The following is a 19,212-nucleotide window of genomic DNA, read 5'->3' on the forward strand; positions in this document are numbered from 1 at the left end:
GTTGTGAAGTCCTTTTGCCATATAAGGTAACATTCACCGGTTCCAGGAATTAGGACTTGGGTATTTTTGGGAGCCGTTATTCAGCCTACCACACACTTTAAGCTCATCCTGTCCAAAACTGAAGTTACTACCTCCCCACCCAAAGCTGGTCCTCCTCCAGTAAAAAGAGTGGTTTTTCCATCAGGTTGCAAAGGGCAGACATCCTTGACACTCCCTTTTCTTGTCTATCATGTCCATTCTTTCCCCAAGTCCTGAGAATTTTATCTCATGGATATTTTACAAATCTTTTTTAAAAATCTGTTTAAAATCGGCTCCACTGCTATTAGCTTAGTCTGTCGTTTCTTATTTGGAATACTACAGAAACCTCCTAACTGGTCTCTTCTCTTTAAATGCCTCTCTGAGAAAACAAAACAAACAGATTGAAGCCTCCTTCTTCCTGAAAGAAACAAAGACAAATGTGATAACTTTCCTTTTACTACTTTAGATCCTTTAGTGATTTCTCAGAATCCTTAATGTGGCCTTTAAGGCACTCCATAATCTAGCCACAGCTCATTTCTCCAGACTCATCTTTATTTTTCTCATTTATTTTCTGTGTTTTGCATCATTAGTTTTCTTTTAGATCCTGGAAAGGGTGATACTTAGGAGATTTTGTTTCCTTTAAACTTATTCTACAAGTTTTAGTTCAAGTTACTTTAAGGAACACTTTATCCTCTAGATCAGGATCCCATGTTCTCTTTCATAACGTCTTAAATGTTCCACTCTGAAAACTTGTCACAGTTTATAATTAAATATTTGTTTAGATTAGTATCTGCCTGTAAGTTTCCAGAGGCCAAGAAAGGATTTGATTCGCTATATCTGTGTTTCAGACAGTGCTTGGCATATACTATACAGTAAACTTTTATTGAATGAGTGATACCGGCTTTCCTTTAATTCCTGTTCTTTATTTAAGGTTATATAAGTTTACTCTTCTGTGATAAGCCTCCAAGTATTTGAAGATTGGTGTGTCTCCACTTTAATCTTTTCAAGTTAAATACTTTTACTTTCTTGATTCTACCTCCAATTTGTATGGTTTTCAAGTCACTAATCATCTCAATTGTTCTTTTTTGGGTGTGCTCCAGTTATAGACTTTTTTTAGCCAAGGATAGAAGATAATACTCCAGATGTCTTCTTTGCAATAGAGTATTGCCTCCCTTGGTACAAAATATACAAGATATAGGCTAAACCACCGTAAGATCTTACGTACAGTGGCTAGAACAAAATAAGTTTTTCTCTTGAGTAACAAGCCCAGAGGTAAGCAGCTCTGTTCCGTGATGTCACACAGGATCCTACTTTCCTTCTATCTTTAAGTTTTGCCATTCCCTTTGGTGCTGTCACGTGTATGGTTGAACCTAACCCTTAAAAGAGAGAGAGGGGAAGTGGAGAGCAATCCACTTACTTATAAAGGCATGCTCTGGAAGTTACCTATGTAACTGATGCTTACATCTCATTGGCCAAAACTTAGTCACAAGCCACACTTAGCTGCCAGGGAGCCTAGCTCATTGGCTACATGCCCAGGAAGATTTGTTACTAAAAAGAAAAGTAGAATAGATAGTAGGGGATAGTTAGTAGTTTGCTTGTTTGGCATTAGTGTCACGCAGTTGGTATATGTTGAATTTCTAGTCATAAATGCTGTCCATCTTCTAACTTGTGCTGTTAATTATTTAAATGCATCACAAATGTTAGCATTTATTAAATTTTTTTACACAAGTGATGGATACTGTTAATCAGTTTTACTACTACTACTTTTTTTATGGCCACAGTTTAGTGACAGATTATTTCGTTTCTAGCCCCAGCAAACATAAATTCAACAATTCCTCAACAAATTCCCAGGTTTACTTTATTCCTTTTTCCAAATAGAAAAGGATGCTTTATATTTATTCCTGTCACATATTCATTATCCTAGGTTTTTGCATTTTTAAGTTGTCTTCAAGTTCAGTGCTGTTGAATTTAGTGGTATTTAAATTAGGTAAACAGTACTGTGATATAAAAATATTAATTCGGTTTTACTTTGTGTGCAAAATTTAAAGTAATATGAATTCTTTCAAATTAATAATGCATTAAAAGTTGCATAATCTCGAAGCAATCAGGCCAAGTAAATAGAAAACTGACACATGGCAGTGTGCTTCTTCAGGAGTGGTCTTGGGTTATGTGAGCTTTAAATCGTGATAGGTCTTCAGGACATTTCTCACCTAAAATTCCACTATCCTGTATAGTTTGAAACCTTTCTTGGCAATGGAATTGCTGATAATTGGAAATAGTTGAGGGAGGTGTTGGGGGAGACATATTTCTTATTACCTCTGAAAGCATACGATTCCTAGAGCTGGTACTGAAGCTTAAATCTGTTTAGTTGTTTTAGGGTGCTTGGCGTAGAAAGGCTAGAATAATGCTGGGAAAAGTTCCTTTACTTCCCCTTCCCTATGTCTGTGTCCCATGATCATCGTCTTTCCCAGTCTGCCTCCTCTGGCTTTTTATAGCATGATCATACAAATGAATGGAAGGTAACTCATACAAATAGATGCAAGGTAATCCTGGCCTGGACAGTTGCTGCTTAAAGATCACCTGAGGTGATTGTTGGGGAAAGATTTGTAAGGAATTAAGAAATCTCTGCTGTTTGAGAACAAAATCTAAGACCTTTTTTTCTGTGTATATGTGTACGTGTAGGGGTGATATTAAATTGTCTATGGAAGAAAATAGCGGTTGATTCTGCAAATGCTGCTAAAGAACTAATAGTAAAGAACTGTGTAAGAAATACTAGGTTGTCATTTATGCTTTCTATTGAGGCAACATAGGTGGTATTTAAAAAGTAACAATTGATTCTTAAAAATTTTTTTTGTATGTTTAAGACCCACCTTATAAAAGTATAACTATATGTTAGGCTTTTCAATGTAATCTACATCTTAACTAAGGTAGAAAATGGAGGGTTATTGGTTTGAGTGGAAATCCTGAGTAGAATCCAGTGTTTTCAGTCTACTCATCTGTATGCACAGGATCTGTCTGTACCGTTGAGATACATTCATTCAAATTGAAGGTAGAAGTATAAGAACATCCATTAAACGACTAATGAACATCAGATTATATTAAACAAATTGGTAGATTCCATTTGAATGCTAGGATTCTCTGGGCTACAAATTTGTATAGAATATGTTCTAAATTCACTAGAGAGTTAATAAAATGTCTGTGTGCTTGTAGATAACATTAGACTTCAGAAAAGGGAAAGATCATGAAGGGTGATCAGTAAGCCTTCCAGAAGAGAAGAAGTCTTGAACGGATCTTTGAAAAATAGCTAAGATTTGGGTTGACAGAAAAGAGGACTTTCCAAATAGGGCAGATTCAAGAAAAAAATCATTGCAGTTTGGCATAAGTTGGGTAGAGAAAAAGATAGCCTTCCTAAGGTGGGGGGTCTTACATGGAAGTGATGGGAGATTGTTTGGTAACCGTCAGCCTGGTATCTGGCCTAATGTGGAAGCTTTCAATTTAGGGAGTACAAAATGAATATGGAAGATTGATCTGACCATGGTCTTTTTTTTTCCCCCTGTCCTGGCAATTTCACGGTTAATTTACTTTACTGATTTTTTTTCTAAATAAAGATCACTGTAAAGTGTTTGTTACAAAGTTAAAAAAATCATCATTCTCAGAGAATTTAAGTATGTCTTAAAGTCTTCAATATTTCTTTGAGATGTTGGGACCATGGACTAACTTAACTTGCATCTTGAAATCTCTGTTTGTGGCACATATCAATGTATTTGGCGGTGTGCTAGGGTGCCTTTCTGTAACTATTGACTTCATCCAAGGTACTGACCATTGACTTCTTAGTATATAGAAGAAATAGCAACATTGGAAAAAATACCCTATTCTAATTCCTTAATTATGTTATAGTGTACTTCAGTCCTTTCTTCCCCATCTTTCGTTTTATCTCAGGTCAACAGGACATACTGCTGTGGCACCTACCGGGCAGGTCCTATGCGGCAGATAAGTCTTGTTGGAGCAGTAGATGAAGAAGTTGGTGATTATTTCCCAGAGTTCCTTGATATGTTAGAAGAATCACCATTTCTGAAAGTGAGTGTTAATTCAAATTATTCACATTCTGATCATTAGTTAAGTGGACACTCTCCATTAAGCTAATCTTGTCTATTAAAATTAAATTTTATCCAATATTTTGAGTAGAAATCTTTAGAAAATTATTGGTACAAAATACTTCAATTATTCTTTTTTACATATGAACTACTATCTGATGTAGCATTTATTTCTTCATATACACACACAAAATAAGCTTCCTAGGGCCTTCTTTTGGGTGAGTTGTGGGGGGGTTAACTTGTAAGTAGTCTAAAAAAATTTTTTTTAATGTGACTCATTCATCTGACTTCTAGATGACTTTGCCCTGGGGTACACTTTCCAGCCTCCGACTCCAGTGTAGATCCCAGAGTGATGATGGGCCTATCATGTGGGTAAGGCCAGGAGAACAGATGATCCCTACAGCAGATATGCCAAAGTCACCCTTCAAAAGACGACGGTAAACGTTTATTTTTCTCAAATAAGCAAAAGCAGTTTTTTTTAGTTGATTGCTTATGAAAATGATTGCGACCTGAGCACAGTTTGAAAACCATTTGTCTAGATTATTTGAAGAGCTATTTTAAGTAAATCTTCTAGTGGTCAGTTCCTCAGTCCGGTCCACTCATTACACAGTCATCGGAGTGAGGCATCCTCTTAAAAAACAAATTTAATTTTTACTTCTTTTCTTAAAACCTGGGTCCTAACTGCCTGAAAGATAAAAGTCCAAACTCCTTTGTGTGATCTACAAGGGTCTTCTTCTAGATGTATCTGCTTCTAGTTCACTGCAGCCACACTGAACTCAGTTTCCACACCATGATCTTTCACAGCTCTGTGCTTTTTCACTCTTCTTACTTGGAATGGCATCCCCTTCCCCATTTCCTCTCTACCTGACAAACTTAATAAATTTTCAAAACTTAACTTTGATGTCACTTCCTTTGTGAAGCTTTTCTTTGTTCCCTTGGACAATTAACTGTTCCCTTCTCTCCACTCACACATCATTCTGTTCATTAATGATCTGTTTACCTGTTTGTTTTTTACTAAATTTTGAGCTCTTTGAGGACAGGGACTGTGTTTTATTCCTGTCTGTCTTCATGACACATAGCAGGTGATAAGCGGTTGCTGAATGAAACCGATAATGTATTCTATAGTAATTCATATTGGGCTAACATATTTTGTGTTTCAGGCACTTAAATGAATATTAACTTATTCTAGTATTATGAAAAGTGTCGTTTAATGAGACTGAAAATGATTTATATTTGCTTGGACTTTGGAAATAGAGCTCAAAATAAGTGTCCAGAGTGAGTATTAATGGACTAGTCTCGAATTTACCTTAAAACTCATAGGAGAATGATACTAGAGCTAAGTATGGAATAACCGTAGGTACTTGAGATACTGCATGAAAATACTTTGTAAAAAGTATATGAATGCAAAGTGATGGCATAGTAAAACCTGGCAGTAAATCAAAACTTCTGCACATTGCTAGACCACAGCACTTTTTGTACATTATAATGATGAAACTTGAAATTCTAAATTCTTAAGTACTATATACACTTTTTGCTCTATAATCTTTCCAAAAAGGAAATGACCATTATTTGTTTCCTGATTGTTACTAACTTAAAAAAAATCAGATGATAGAAAAAAGTAAAAGAAGCCAAAAAATATCCATAATCCAACCCATTTAGGCATATTAATCTTTCAAATTTTAGTCCATATATACTCATAAATATTCTGTTTACACAAATGAACTCATTCTTTACGTGATGTTTACTTTAAAACTTGGATTTTCTTTCCCTCGGGTTTGTGTGTTATATTAAGATGCAGCCTTATCATTATTTCTAAATGACTATGTAGTTTTCACTATATAGTTGTATCGAGATTTATTTAACCAGTTCTTTATTAGTGTAATTTTTTTCCAATTTTTCATTATAAGCAGTATTTTGTGTTGGAGCTGGTTTGTACCAGCTTACAGGGCTGTTATTTGCCTCCTAGTTCCACACTGAGCGAGGTCACATTAGTAGCTTCAAATTGGCCATGTTGAGAGTATTTATACCACAGAATTAAGGAAATCAGCCATCTCCCCCCAAATCCAGCTGTTAAACATGTACATGTGACTGACTGTGGCTGGTTGGCTGGCTTGTTGGCTGGCTGAATGATTGGTTGGTTGGTAGGTAGATACATATCTTTGTTTGTATACATGTTTATTTTCTCGGTAGAAATTCCTAAAGGCTCAAAGTATATATACATTTACATTGACTTCCAGAAATGAACCAATTTATACTCCCACCAATAGAGTAAGACAGTACCCTTTTCCTCACACCCTCCACTAACATTCTTTCTTATTTTATTAATCTGACTGGACAAAAATGTCTCATTTTTGTTTGCTTTTCTTTGAGGTGTTTGTATTTCTTTTATGATTCCCTTTTAATTTCCTTTGCCCATATTTGTATTGAAGTGTTTTCCATTTGTAAAAATTCCCTATGTACTATGACTATTAACTTTTTTTCTTATGTTGCAAGTTTTCCTCATTCTTTTCTTTTAGCTTCAGTTTTTTCTTTACTCAGTTTTTTCCTCTTTACTCACAGGAACACTTGTTTATATGTTGTCAGATCTGTCTTTTCCTCTGAAGTTTCTCTCTTAGTGGCAGGCTTATAGAAAGGCCTTCTCTCATTTAGTATTATAAAATAATTCACCTACGTTTTCTCCTAGCATTTCTGTGATTTCAGTGTTGACTTATTTTACCTACCTCTTGTTGATTTCAGTATAGAGGGAGAGATTTAACATTTTTTCCAAGTAGTTAGGCAGCTCAAACGTCATTTACTTAATGGTATATTATTTCTCCACTAATCTGAGGTGCTATCAAATTTTATTTCTGTTGAGATTAAATATTCCTAAGTGAGGCATTCAAAAGCGCTTTGATTTAGAGTGAATAAATTAGAAGTGAAACACTAATGTCATCTTTTTGTGTTAATGAGAATGCCCTATTGCCGAAAATGGTGGAATCAATGTGAGAAGCTGTCTAGTTATCAAGGGCACTGCTAATGAAGATGATCTTTGAATTTATGAACTCTAGAGTTAAAGAAGTACATGCACAGGGTTTTAAAAAATCAAATAGTACAGTAGGGTTTATAATGAAAAACCCTGACCACCTTTCCCTCCAGAGGCAAGCACCTTTTTTCTAGAGGCAAAAAACTATTTCTGTTTTTAATGTCTTTTTTATTTTGTTTTGTTTTAAGGCTTTGATGGGAAATTTGTCAGTTTCTTGTTATGATGGATAGGGATTCCTTCCCTTTACCTGTTCCCTAAATAGTTAGATGACCCCTACTTTACTCTCTTGCTACCCACTTCTACTTTTTGTCAGCTGTTGCTTATACATTATTGAGGTTAATTCATATTCTGCTTTAAAACCATAAATAGGTTTTTATATGCTTTGTCAATAGGTATATTCTAAAATTTGAAAGCCAAAAAATGGCATTTATAATATTATGGTAGATAAGTTTATTGCAGACCCAACTAGTAGGCTAAAAATTCATATTCTAAGGTTCCAGTGTTATCACTCAAAGGAATAATATGCAAAAGGATCTTTCTTTTCTGTGTTTTACCTAGATACTGAAAATTATGCCACGTTTTAGTTTGTTTCATATTTGAATCATGCTGCTGCTTCTTTTAAATTGTTCTGTTTTCCTTGCAGTGTTTGATTGCCCTTTTCTGAGGAGGGACATATACTTTTCTTGACCATATCCCTAATCTTGATACATTATTTTCTTCTAGAACCACACTGACTTTCTCTTCTCTGACTATGACTTTGACCTTTGGCTTTTTTATATAATAAGCCTTTTTTTTGGGGAGAATGTTGGTAGTTACCTTGCATTCTGTGTTCTGTTCATCTCCTCAAGAATCCAGATTTTTAATCATACTACCTGCTCTAACACATCAGTTTTTTACCTGGGAATCTTTTGGTGCTTTGTGTTCTCTTACTTCAATGTGAAAAGCTTATTTCACAGTTGTCAACGTCAACCTAGGACTTCCATTTCACGCTTTTCTGCATTAATCTATGGTTGTCTTCTTTGTAGATTTATTTCCTTCTCTTGCTTGAGCACATTCTCAAGTAATAGTCTTAAGAAAAGAAAGGTATTCTGAGATACTATCTGTCTGAAATTTCTTTTTCTGTAATTAAATATGATTGGTAGTTTAGCTGTAGTCCAGAGGATGTATTTTCCCTTAGAATTTTTAGCATTGCCCTAGTGTCTTCTGGTATCTGATATTGTTGAGGAGAAGTCTTAATGCTGGTGTAATTTTTGTTCTTTTGTAGGTAACCTATTTTCTTTTCCTCTCTGAAAGCTTAATTTCACAATGATATGTCTTTGTTTGGGTCTTTCATTCTTATTCTTATTTTTTAATCCTTTTTTTAATTTGGTAAGTCCCTTCAAGATTCATGTTTCTCTTCATTTCTGGGAATTTTTGTTGCCAAATTGCTTTGGTAATTTCTTCATTTTTCTCTGTTTCTTTCTGAAACTACTGTTGGTTGAATAATAGATCTCCCAGTTTGATGACCCTCATATTTTCTTTTTTATTTTTTTTTAATTTTTTTTAAAGATTGGCACCTGAGCTAACAACTGTTGCCAATCTTTTTTAAAAATTTTTTTAAATTAATTTTTTATTTTTCTGCTTTTTCTCCCCAAATCCCCCCAGTACATAGGTGTGTATTTTAGTTGTGGGTCCTTCTAGTTGTGGCATGTGGGACACCACCTCAGCATGGCTTGATGAGCAGTCCTGTGTCCGCGCCCAGGATCCGAACCAGCAAAACCCTGGGCCACTGAAGCGGAGTACACAAAACTTAACCACTCGGCCACGGGGCCGGCTCCGAGCCTCATATTTTCTGTTACTTAGCTTTTTGCTTTTGATTTTGGGACATTTACTTGATTTTTGTTTTCTAACCTTTCTTTTGAATTCTTACATTTCAGGATTGGTTATTTTGGTGTTTGTCAGGCTGCTACAGGCCATCTTCACATATCTCGTGATTCTGGGTTGACCCATTCATATCTGGGAGTAAAGCTTTTGACCTACTGGTCATTCTGTTAATAGTTCAGTGAGGCTTCTCAGGTTTCCCATTAGAGTTAACAGGCATAGGACTGGACATTAAAGGATGTGTCCAAATGCCAGAGGATTACATTAGTTCTATTCATATGGTAAGTACAATGTTTTTTGTTTATTTGTATTTTGAAGAAGATTAGCCCCGAGCTAACATCTGTGCCAATCTTCCTCTATTTTATATGTGGGAGGCCTGCCACAGCATGGTTTCATAAGCGGTGCGTAGGTCCACAGCTGGGATCTGAACTGGCGAACTCCAGGCACCGAAGCGAAGGGCGCGCACTTAACTGCTGCGCCACCAGGCCGGCCCCAGTACAATGTTTTTAGAGAAGAACATGCAGGGGTTTTTTGGCTGAAAGTTTATCAGGATGCTTTTGGCTACAAACGGCAAAAATCTTGATTCAAACTGGTTCATAAAATAAAATGTTATCCTGTATATCAAGAAGTCCAGAGAGGCTGGCTCTGGGTACCATATGGTCAGTGACTCAGTGCTGTCATCAAGGAACCGGATCTTTTCCTTTTCTCTGTTCTGTCACTCTCTTTGCCTAGGCTTTGTACTCACGAATGGCTTTCTTTATGGATGGCTAAGGAGTTCTAGGCATCAGATCTGGATCTGGTTATGTCTAAGAGAAGAAGAGACTGTCTTTTCTTCTACTTCTTTCTTAGGAGCTAGGAAACTTCCCAGAAGTCTCCTTAGCAGATTTCATCTCTTACTGCTAGCCAGAATCAGTTCATGCCTGTTCCTAAATCAGGAACTGATTGCCTAAAACTGGCAAGGAACATTAACTTAACACAATTTGCCAGGACTCACTTCGGGGCTTGTGAATGAGGTCCCGTATAGGGTAGGAGCAGATAGCTAATGAAAATCAGAGTTCTGTCAGGGAAATAAAGATGAGGGATAGATGCTAGATGGGTCACCCATAGTCTTCTCCATGGGGGTAAATGCCGGAACTGTCCACATTTCTGCCGACAAGGTTGGTAAGTGACTGGTTCATTTGTAGAGTTTCACTTTAATTTCCCCTTTCTCAGCCTTACTTCATTTCTGTCCATTATCATCATTATACCCGGCAAATTTTTTTTGACTTTTAGGCTTCTTCTCTAAGGTCTATTGAGTAGGCCTACTGCCTTTTTAGCTGCCATTCCTTTCTTGTGTATTCTAGGCCTGTGGCTTTCTCTGCTCCGTTTTATCAATCCAAGACACTTTTAATAATTTTCCGTCTTGCAGAAGTTTGTTGATATTGTTCATTTACTAATTCATTTCCTTTGTTGCTTATTCATTTCTTTACTGTCACCTTTAGATTATTATATTTAGAAACTTTTGAGCACATAAAAAAATCAGAAGATAATCTAATAAACTCCCATGTATTCAATATCAACAGTTATCAACTCACAGCCATTTCTCTTTCATCTGTACTCCCATGTATTCCCCCATCTACTCTCCCTCACACCTACCATGTTAGTTTGAAGCCTTTTACTTTCTTTTTAATGTGGAAATAGATAATGTAGATGTTCAATTTGCCATCTTGAATCAAGTCTGGTAGAATGTTTTGAGAGTTAAAAAATGACTCAGGGTAAAGAAACATATAGCCTTGAACTTTGAATTGTATTTTCTGTTGCTTAGATAACTAAATTTTCTGTATTCAAACACTAGATTTGAGCCAAATCAAAGATATAACTTCCCCGTTATCATGACAGACTGAGAGAAGAAGGCAATCACATTAAACATTACAATAGAGTGTGTTAAATGCTAATGACCAAAATCATTGAACCCTTCTCAGCCATCATCTTGTTTAAAATTTGATATTTTAGCAGACTTGCCCTTATTGCTATTAATACTTTTTCCCCCCCTTTACTTCACAACCAAATCAACTCCAGATCAATGAATGAAATTAAAAATCTCCAGTACCTACCTCGGACCAGTGAACCCCGTGAAGTCCTCTTTGAAGATAGGACAAGAGCTCATGCAGATCATGTGGGTCAGGGGTTTGACTGGCAGAGTACGGCTGCTGTTGGGGTTTTGAAAGCTGTACAGTTTGGTGAATGGTAAGTTAATGAACTCAACTGCAAGGTTGGTTAATGTTGTCTAAGAAAATGTGGACTCAATTTAAAATGCTGGAGACCAATTTTTTTAAAATTGTGGTAAAATGCATATAACATACCATTAAAAATTAAAATCATCGTCATTTTTAAGTGTATAGTTCATTAGTGTTGAGTATATTCACATTGTTGTGAAATAGATCTCCAGAACGTTTTCATCTTGCAAAACTGTAACTATACCCCTTAAACAATAACTTCCTTTTCTCCTCTCCCCTCAGCTCCTGGTAACTGTCATTCTACTTCTGTTTCTATGAATTTGACTACTTTAAAACCTCATATGAATGGAATCATACAGTAGTTGTCTTTCTGTGACTGGCTTATTTCAGTTAGCATAATATTCTCAAGGTTCATCCATACCGTGTGTCATAATTTTCTTCGTTTCTAAGGCTCAGTAGAATTCCATTGTGCGTATATGCTACATTTTGTTTATCCATTCTTCCATCAGTGGACACTTGGGTTGCTTCCACTTTTTAGCTGTTAGGAACAAATCTCTCTTCGTGTCCCTGCTTTCAATCTTTTGGGTGTATACCCAGAAGTGGAATTGCTGGATCATATGGTAATTCTATTTTTAATTTTTGGAGGAACTGCAAAACTGTTTTCCATAGTGGCTGCACCCTTTTACATTCAGTTGGGGCCCAGTTTTAACAAAGCTCAGGACATAGAATGTAGCTTATTTAAAAACTGTATTTTACTTTGTTTTTCATATTTATGACTTCAGAGCCTTCAAAATTACTGTAGAGTTTGATCTGACTTATTTTAGAAGTATAGTTCAATCACAGCTTGACAGTAAGTATTTCAAGTTAAAATCATTCAGCGTTTTTTTCCCTTTCTACTTTGAAAGCTGGTAGATGTGATATTTGTGTGGTCAAGATGTGTTCTCTCTGCTTCATTTCAACCTGATGATGACATTACAGGGTGGCATGGAGGTGGTGGGGCATAGTGGTGAGAGGATGCACATGCAACTAGTTTAGAATAAAATTATTTGTTTTTAGTCATTGTTTTAGTTTTGTAACAACTAATCTAATTTTTTTTTAAAAAATCAGCTTTATTGTTTTATTTTTTTGGAGTTGATTAGAGAAGCAAATATATACTTTATCCTTAGGAGTCATGCATCTCTTTCTATGCTAGTAGTAGCATTTCCAGGAACAGGAAAACTGAAATTTGTCATTATTTTCCATTATGAGATGCTTGTTTTAGTCTAAAACTTAGTTTTGTTAATCTTAGGAGTGACCAGCCTCGCATAACCAAAGATGTGATTTGTTTTCATGCTGAGGATTTTACCGATGTTGTGCAGAGACTTCAGTTAGACCTTCATGAACCTCCAGTTTCCCAGGTAATAACTCTTGCTTTTTTTATTACCCTTGGAGTGTGGTATTGGAAGTAAGTATTATTGCAAATTTTATTTTGCATTTTATGTTAAAGTTGGATACATGGGCTAGTGAATTTAATTTTATTACTGTTACAGGCTGTGTCTGGAGAGTGTTGAAAATCATTAAAACAGAGCTTCCCAAGCAGCATGCTTAAGATCCCTTCAGTCTTGGGTATACCAGGTGGGCCTGGGATGGTCAGAGGACCCAGGCTGCTCCGTTCTGGCCATAAGCAGGTTCAGTTGTTAACTCCATTGCACCGGGTGCCCTCACCTGTAAAAAGTTGAAAGACACGAAGAAGCAGATAAATGTTGCCCTCATTTGTGGCAAAGAATATTGGTATTTAGCTGCGTTTTGAAGTACTTATTTGAGTGATTCCCTAGGTCATCTTGATTTAAACTGTACTTTGTTACTAGAGAGGTAGTAAAATAAAAGGAAGAATGTTTCTTGAGCATTACAGGAAATATTAGAAAGTTTTGTATATCATTGAGTATTACTTAGCTTTATTGGCCCAATTTTTTCCTGTGCTAATTATAGTATTTCTTTTCTACTAAATTATTACATATCTTAAAGTCTCATGCAACTTTTTTCCTCTCTCCAGTGTGTACAGTGGGTGGATGAAGCTAAACTAAACCAAATGAGGCGGGAAGGCATTCGTTATGCTAGAATTCAGCTATGCGACAATGATATCTACTTCATCCCTAGAAATGTCATTCATCAGTTCAAAACAGTGTCAGCAGTGTGCAGCTTAGCCTGGCATATAAGGCTTAAACAGTACCACCCTGTTGTGGAAGCCACTCAAAACACAGAAAGCAGTTCTAACATCGACTGTGACTTAACTGGAAAGCGAGAATTAGAAGTTGACTCCCAGTGTGTGAGGATAAAAACTGACTCTGAAGAAACATGCACAGAGATGCAGCTTTTGACAGCTGCTTCATCGTCCTTCCCACCTTCATCAGAACTTAATCTGCAGCAAGATCAGATGACTCAGCCTATTCCAGTTTTAAAGGTGGAAAGTAGACTGGACTCTGACCAGCAACACAATCTACAGGAACATTCAAGCACTCCTGTGTGATATGTACATATTCAAACACATTTTTTAACTTTTTTAACTTTTGATGTGAAGTTATAGTTTTATAACTGGCTTAAGTTAAGTTTTATTGGAGAAATCTTGCCTATAATTCTATAAAGAGAAATGACATTCCACAAATGTCAAGCATATCTTTTTTACACAGATTATGCAAAGTTAAGAGTTGTATCTTATCCCGTTAGTACAGTATGTAATAGTGGGTCTGCTGCTACTTTCTGTTTTAAGGTGTGAGGTAACAATTCAGTCTCTTCTTCAAATTGAAATGAGAATTCTCTGGAATAACAGATTCTTATTTGCTAAATTATTCACTTCCCTTAATTTTATCTTGCCTTGTCTCTTGCCATATTTGCTGTTTTTATGATAGAAGATCAGAGTTTTGGTTTAGGACTTGTGTCTTTATGGCACAGATTCAATTTCTACAGTAAAAATGGCATAGGTTGCAGGAAAGAGTTCTTGCATCTTATACGTGGGCAAGTAAGTTACTTAGTTCCAACCATAAACAGCAGGTAGTTTCTAAGGAAAATTCAGTGGCTCTCTGGTTTCTTAACAAAAGAGAAAGCACAGCACTTTCTGATCCAAACTTTTTTGTATCTGTTATTTAAAGCCCAGTGGATATTTCAATTAAAACTATCTAAAGATGAGTAGTCCTTGGTCATTCATTATCCATGGTTCATTAATCTCTTGTAGAATATGTGGTAACTATGGACGATATTTTGGGTAAAAGAGATAATGTTGACATGATACTCTGTTGATTCTGCTTCCTAGCATCCTCACGTTTTGTGTGGATACTTTTGCTTCCTAAAATGATCACGAGTATCAAACTTAGTGAATGATATCAGTCTTTCTGATGAGGCTGCCGTATGTTGTGCATGAAACTTAGGAAAAACTACTTTTGTCACCTGGCATCAACCTCTTTGTGATAAAGATCTGTTGAGACACATCAGTTCACAGTTTTAACTGGTGAATACCTGGGTTTATTTACTGTTACTCTGTTGCTACTGTCTAATCAAGAATATGGCACTAGACTTCATCCTCGAGTTTCGGGTAGCCTAATGCTTAGTGCCTGAGTATTTAAATTTTTTTTGAAGCAGGCACAGTTCATATAGCTAGTGTAGTCTTAACTTTCTATTATTTTAGAATGTTAATGTGATACACATTTCACTTTCTCTTAGTTAATAATACAGTAGGCCTTTTGTTTATTAAAGGAAGAGTACTCCCCACACCTAAGACCAGATTCTTGTATCTACCTGGTTATAGTGCAATTTGGAGATTTTTTTTCCTGGAGGGTGAGATTTGGAATATTTACGTCAACATAGGCAAAAAGGATGCTGCTTTATTATGTCTGTCACCATGAAAACTTAGCTGCATCTTTTGAAATGTCAAATATGAATTTTCTCTAAAATATTCTGAAATAAGTTAAATCTTATATAAATATTACTTTGTGCAATATTGTTGTGTAGTTAAATGCATATTAGCAAAGTATAGAGGTCACTGTGTAAACCGATAGGAAAGTAACCATCAGCAAATACTGCAGTGATTAGTTAGAATCTGTATTATTCCTTATATATATGTATATGTATGTATTCTCTGTTACAAAGGATGAAGACAAATAGAGAAACATTTCAATGTAAACCATTTATGAATTGGAAGTGATGTTGGTTTTAGTTATCTTTGTAAATAAGGTAATTAGAATGGTATAAAAAGTAATGTGATTATTGCAGGGGTGTTTTAAAATCTTGGGTATAAATTCTAGGGTAAATTCTAGTTTATCAAGGCTAGTTTTTAAGGGACCTGCCTTTGAGGGTGTTTTTTGTTATTGGGGGGGTGGGCTGTTAATCACAAAATATGTGGGTTTGGGTTATTTCTTGTTTTTGTTTTTCTGTCCAGAAGAATTTCATAGAGCTTTACTAGGCTGTGCAAAGTAAAATTCTTCTCAGGCAACATTTGCTTTTTAAAATAATCATGAAGAACAAGGTTGTTAAAGCAGAAACTTTTTTAATTTTTATTTTTCTTGTCTTCCAAAATCCGATTTCCCCATCTCCCACTTGCCATCCAGCAGATGCCATCTGCCATCTAAGCTGGTCATTGCTAATAAACAAGGAGACTGTCTCCTGACAGCCAGCACTGTGTATAATCACTCAGGAACCAGCGGATCTGCAAAGACCTACAATCAACAGCAAATCCCAATTCTCCTTTTATAAAATATTCTACCCTCACCTCCAATATAAACACATTAAGAGAATATAAAAATGTTTAAAATCATGTACTAATAAATTCATTGTATGTTAGAATTGCAATAGAATGGAGAGAGAAACATTTAGCTAGTAATGTATCTGGAAACTCTGAATGTCCTATGTGAGTATTAGATTTTAATAGCATGCTTTAAAGACTGATGAATATAAAAGCTCAAGTTTTGAGTTTCTTACTGCTTTCAAAGCTGTATCCTAGTTTAGTGATACAAATGATTGCAACTTTTCTAAATCATTAAATTATTTGGTTTGGTGGAGTAAGGCATGGAGCAATCTGGCGTCTTCTGATTTGTAAAGTAGTGATGGCAGTGAAGTTGTAACTGAAATTTAAGCTGATCTTCCCTTTTGGTATATTATCTGTTGTGCCAACTCTTTGAGATTACTTGCAGTATGTGGCTATAAGTTTTAGTATTTTGTGGAGCAGAGGGATATTTTTAAAATGTGCTTATGGAAAGGACCCAATAAATGAATATTCCTAACCTAGTAACTAGAATGATTTTATGGTATTAATAAGGATAAAAGTCTTCCCCCTGCCCCAGAAGTCATTCTATAATTACCAAGATATGCTAGGAGTAGTATTATGATTCAAAGAGGTTATCCCAAATTCATAAAGCAATAATAATAAAACCTACGTATTAGTTTCCGAAACCCTTCAAAGTTTTAACTCTTTAAAATGAATTCCTAGGCTTAATTGTACTTTTAATTTGTTTATTCAGTACTTAGAATTTGTTTCACTGGTACTTTATTATTTTTAATTAAAGACTTTTGAAAGGTGCCCTTTCCCCTTAGAGACAGCTGGAATATCAGCTGACTAATATTTCAAGCTCTTGTAGGGGGAAAAAGGAGCTTGTTAAATGAAATTCTTTACTAAATCTTAGGAAAAGATGTCTTCATCATTTTGCATCAGTCTTAATAGGCATAAAGTTCACACTTAAAGACTGGAGAAACTTTTGCTTATTGCCTTTCCATCTATATTGTCTAGAATGAAAGCTAATTTAGGAACAAGACTCCAAAATTCAAGAAAACCATTAGTGAATATATTCTTGATCATTAATATTAGCCCATCATATTTTCCATTAAAAATTTATTTGCATTTATTCCTTTAGGGTAATTGAGTTTGTGTCTTTCTAATAAATCTGTTTTATCATTACTACAGGTTTTAAAAAAAGAACTTTTCACTAGTACATGCCAGAGGTTCATATTTCTGCTAAGTTTTATTTTTTTTAAACAGATTGTAGCTGTATTTATTGGTCATACAGTAAGTAGAGGAAATGTACAAGACAAATGTTTTTCTTTAGCACATAAGAGACCTATCCTCATCCTGAAAGTTTGTTGCTTTAAAAGCAAGTATCTCTCCATAAATATTATGGCCTTCCATTTTCTTCATACGTTTTTTAGGATCCACTTGTGCATGTAGTTGAGACCACTGTCTCTTAATATAGCACTTTTCAATTCTCTCTAAAGAAATACTTATGTACTACTTCTATCACATGTTGTAAATTTTCATGTAATAGTGTTTTCTGTGACTAAATTCCATTTTGATTGGCAGCTAAGACTTTTTTTCCTGTGGCTTTAATTTATCTAAGAGGTCTTTGCATATAGATGAAATGTATAATTTGCCTGGCGGACTATTTGCGTTGTGTGGCCTTAGTTTGTTTATTGACATTAATGAGTGTTTTAAAAAGGTTTTTAATGAATAGTCTTAAATCTAAATTTGTGTGAATAATAACCCTTTTAACACAGTGCTTTTTTGTAGCTGTCTAAGTGTGTTAAATTGTTAAGCTATTTCTTTGTAAAATAGGACAATGGAATGCATAGAGGTTTTTTTTTCCTGTAAAGTATTTTTTTAATAAACAAAGTCTGATTTGTCCTTTACTGATGTTTCATGACAAAATGAATAGCACGTGTGAATTCTAGCTACTTGGAACCTGTTTTTAAAGTATGAATCCCCGCTTCTATATCCCTACTTTCTAATAGAAACTCTTGTGACTTTTCTTTCCTAAAGGAAAGTCATAGATATCTGGGGAAAAATCCATCCATATTGAGATGCAGCTAGTTTTGGGGAAGAAGAAAAACAGTGCTTGGCATTTGTGGCAGTTATGCCTCCTGCTCCTTAGGTTGGTTTAGATCTGCTTATAAGTGGACAATCTTAAATTTTTATTCTGGTGATGTCAGTATTTTTTAAAGTGCATGTACCCAGTGTTAGACTTTTAAGATGTCATTGATGTATTAAGTGACACAACGCAATGAAATTTTTTCCTCATCAGTTTTTATTTGGGTGAACTGCTCTTTGGTTGAGGTGCCTGCCCTAAGCACTGGTAGCCCTTGGTTCTGATTATGAAAAGAAAGGGAAGGGAACTAATGTTTTTTGAGAAAGTGCTGTGGGCCAGGCACTTTATATTAGGGTATCTCATTTAATCCTCACAGCATAGGAAGGTAACAATACAACCTCCCTTAATACAAGTGAGAAAACAGGCTTGTTAGGTTGAATAAATTGCCTAAGATCACATTCTTCATTAGTGGGAGCAAGGATTTGAATGTAGTTCTGTGTCCAAACCCATGCTTTGTTCAGTGGCAACCTTAGAAAGCACTGAAAAGTTTGTAAAGGAGCTCCCGAAAGATGATTTGCTAATTCCTAATGAGACTGACCTGATTCCGTTCTTCCACGAACTCCCCAAAAAGCCTCTTTGTGTGCTAAGCAATGAAGTAAAATATTTTTGCTATTAATGTAATTTAAGTCTTAAGGCAAATATTTAGATATGCAAAAAATATTTTCAATTGTCATTTATCCAGTTTGTTTTTTTTAAATTGGCCATTTGTCTTGAAACCCAACAGAATTGTAATGTTTAGCTCTAAGGAAAGGAAAAGCTGTCAAGCAGCAAAAGCAGAAAGGAAACCACCACCAATGTATGCAATATAAAAATAAATCAAGCCTGGGTGAGATAATTTGAAGTTAGTTCTGTAAGCATTACTTTTTATCTTCTTTCCTCATCGGTAAAATGGGGATAACTTCCACCTTATGCCGATGTAACAGATGATGAGAAATGTCTGTAAAACAAGAACGGCTTTTCTGACAACATTAAGAACTTAGGCTTTCTGAAGTGGTACCTAGTCTAACCACTGTCTGTTTTACAAGCTGAGCAAGCAAGGGCAATGCTTCAAGTGAAGTGGCAATGGCCATTAGGGGTCAGTGTTCCATTAATGGCCAAAAAAAGGTATAGAGGGGATAGCG

General features: G+C 35.5%; 1 protein-coding gene across 2 annotated transcripts in view; it reads left to right on the forward strand.

The window, feature by feature from the left end:
• RSBN1 (round spermatid basic protein 1) overlaps window positions 1-17,855 on the forward strand; it is a 38,656-nt gene extending 20,801 nt beyond the window's left edge. For both annotated transcript variants that reach the window (XM_001917842.6, XM_023642128.2), the window contains 5 exons: window positions 3,958-4,095; window positions 4,407-4,549; window positions 11,053-11,220; window positions 12,499-12,607; window positions 13,243-17,855. In XM_001917842.6, coding sequence (XP_001917877.5) covers window positions 3,958-4,095; window positions 4,407-4,549; window positions 11,053-11,220; window positions 12,499-12,607; window positions 13,243-13,716 — 1,032 coding nt within the window. In that variant the 3' untranslated portion in view covers window positions 13,717-17,855. The remainder of the gene's footprint in view (window positions 1-3,957; window positions 4,096-4,406; window positions 4,550-11,052; window positions 11,221-12,498; window positions 12,608-13,242) is intronic.
• Window positions 17,856-19,212: the final 1,357 nt, after the last annotated feature.

Source organism: Equus caballus, chromosome 5 (assembly GCF_041296265.1).
Source record: "Equus caballus isolate H_3958 breed thoroughbred chromosome 5, TB-T2T, whole genome shotgun sequence".
NCBI lineage: Eukaryota > Metazoa > Chordata > Mammalia > Perissodactyla > Equidae > Equus > Equus caballus.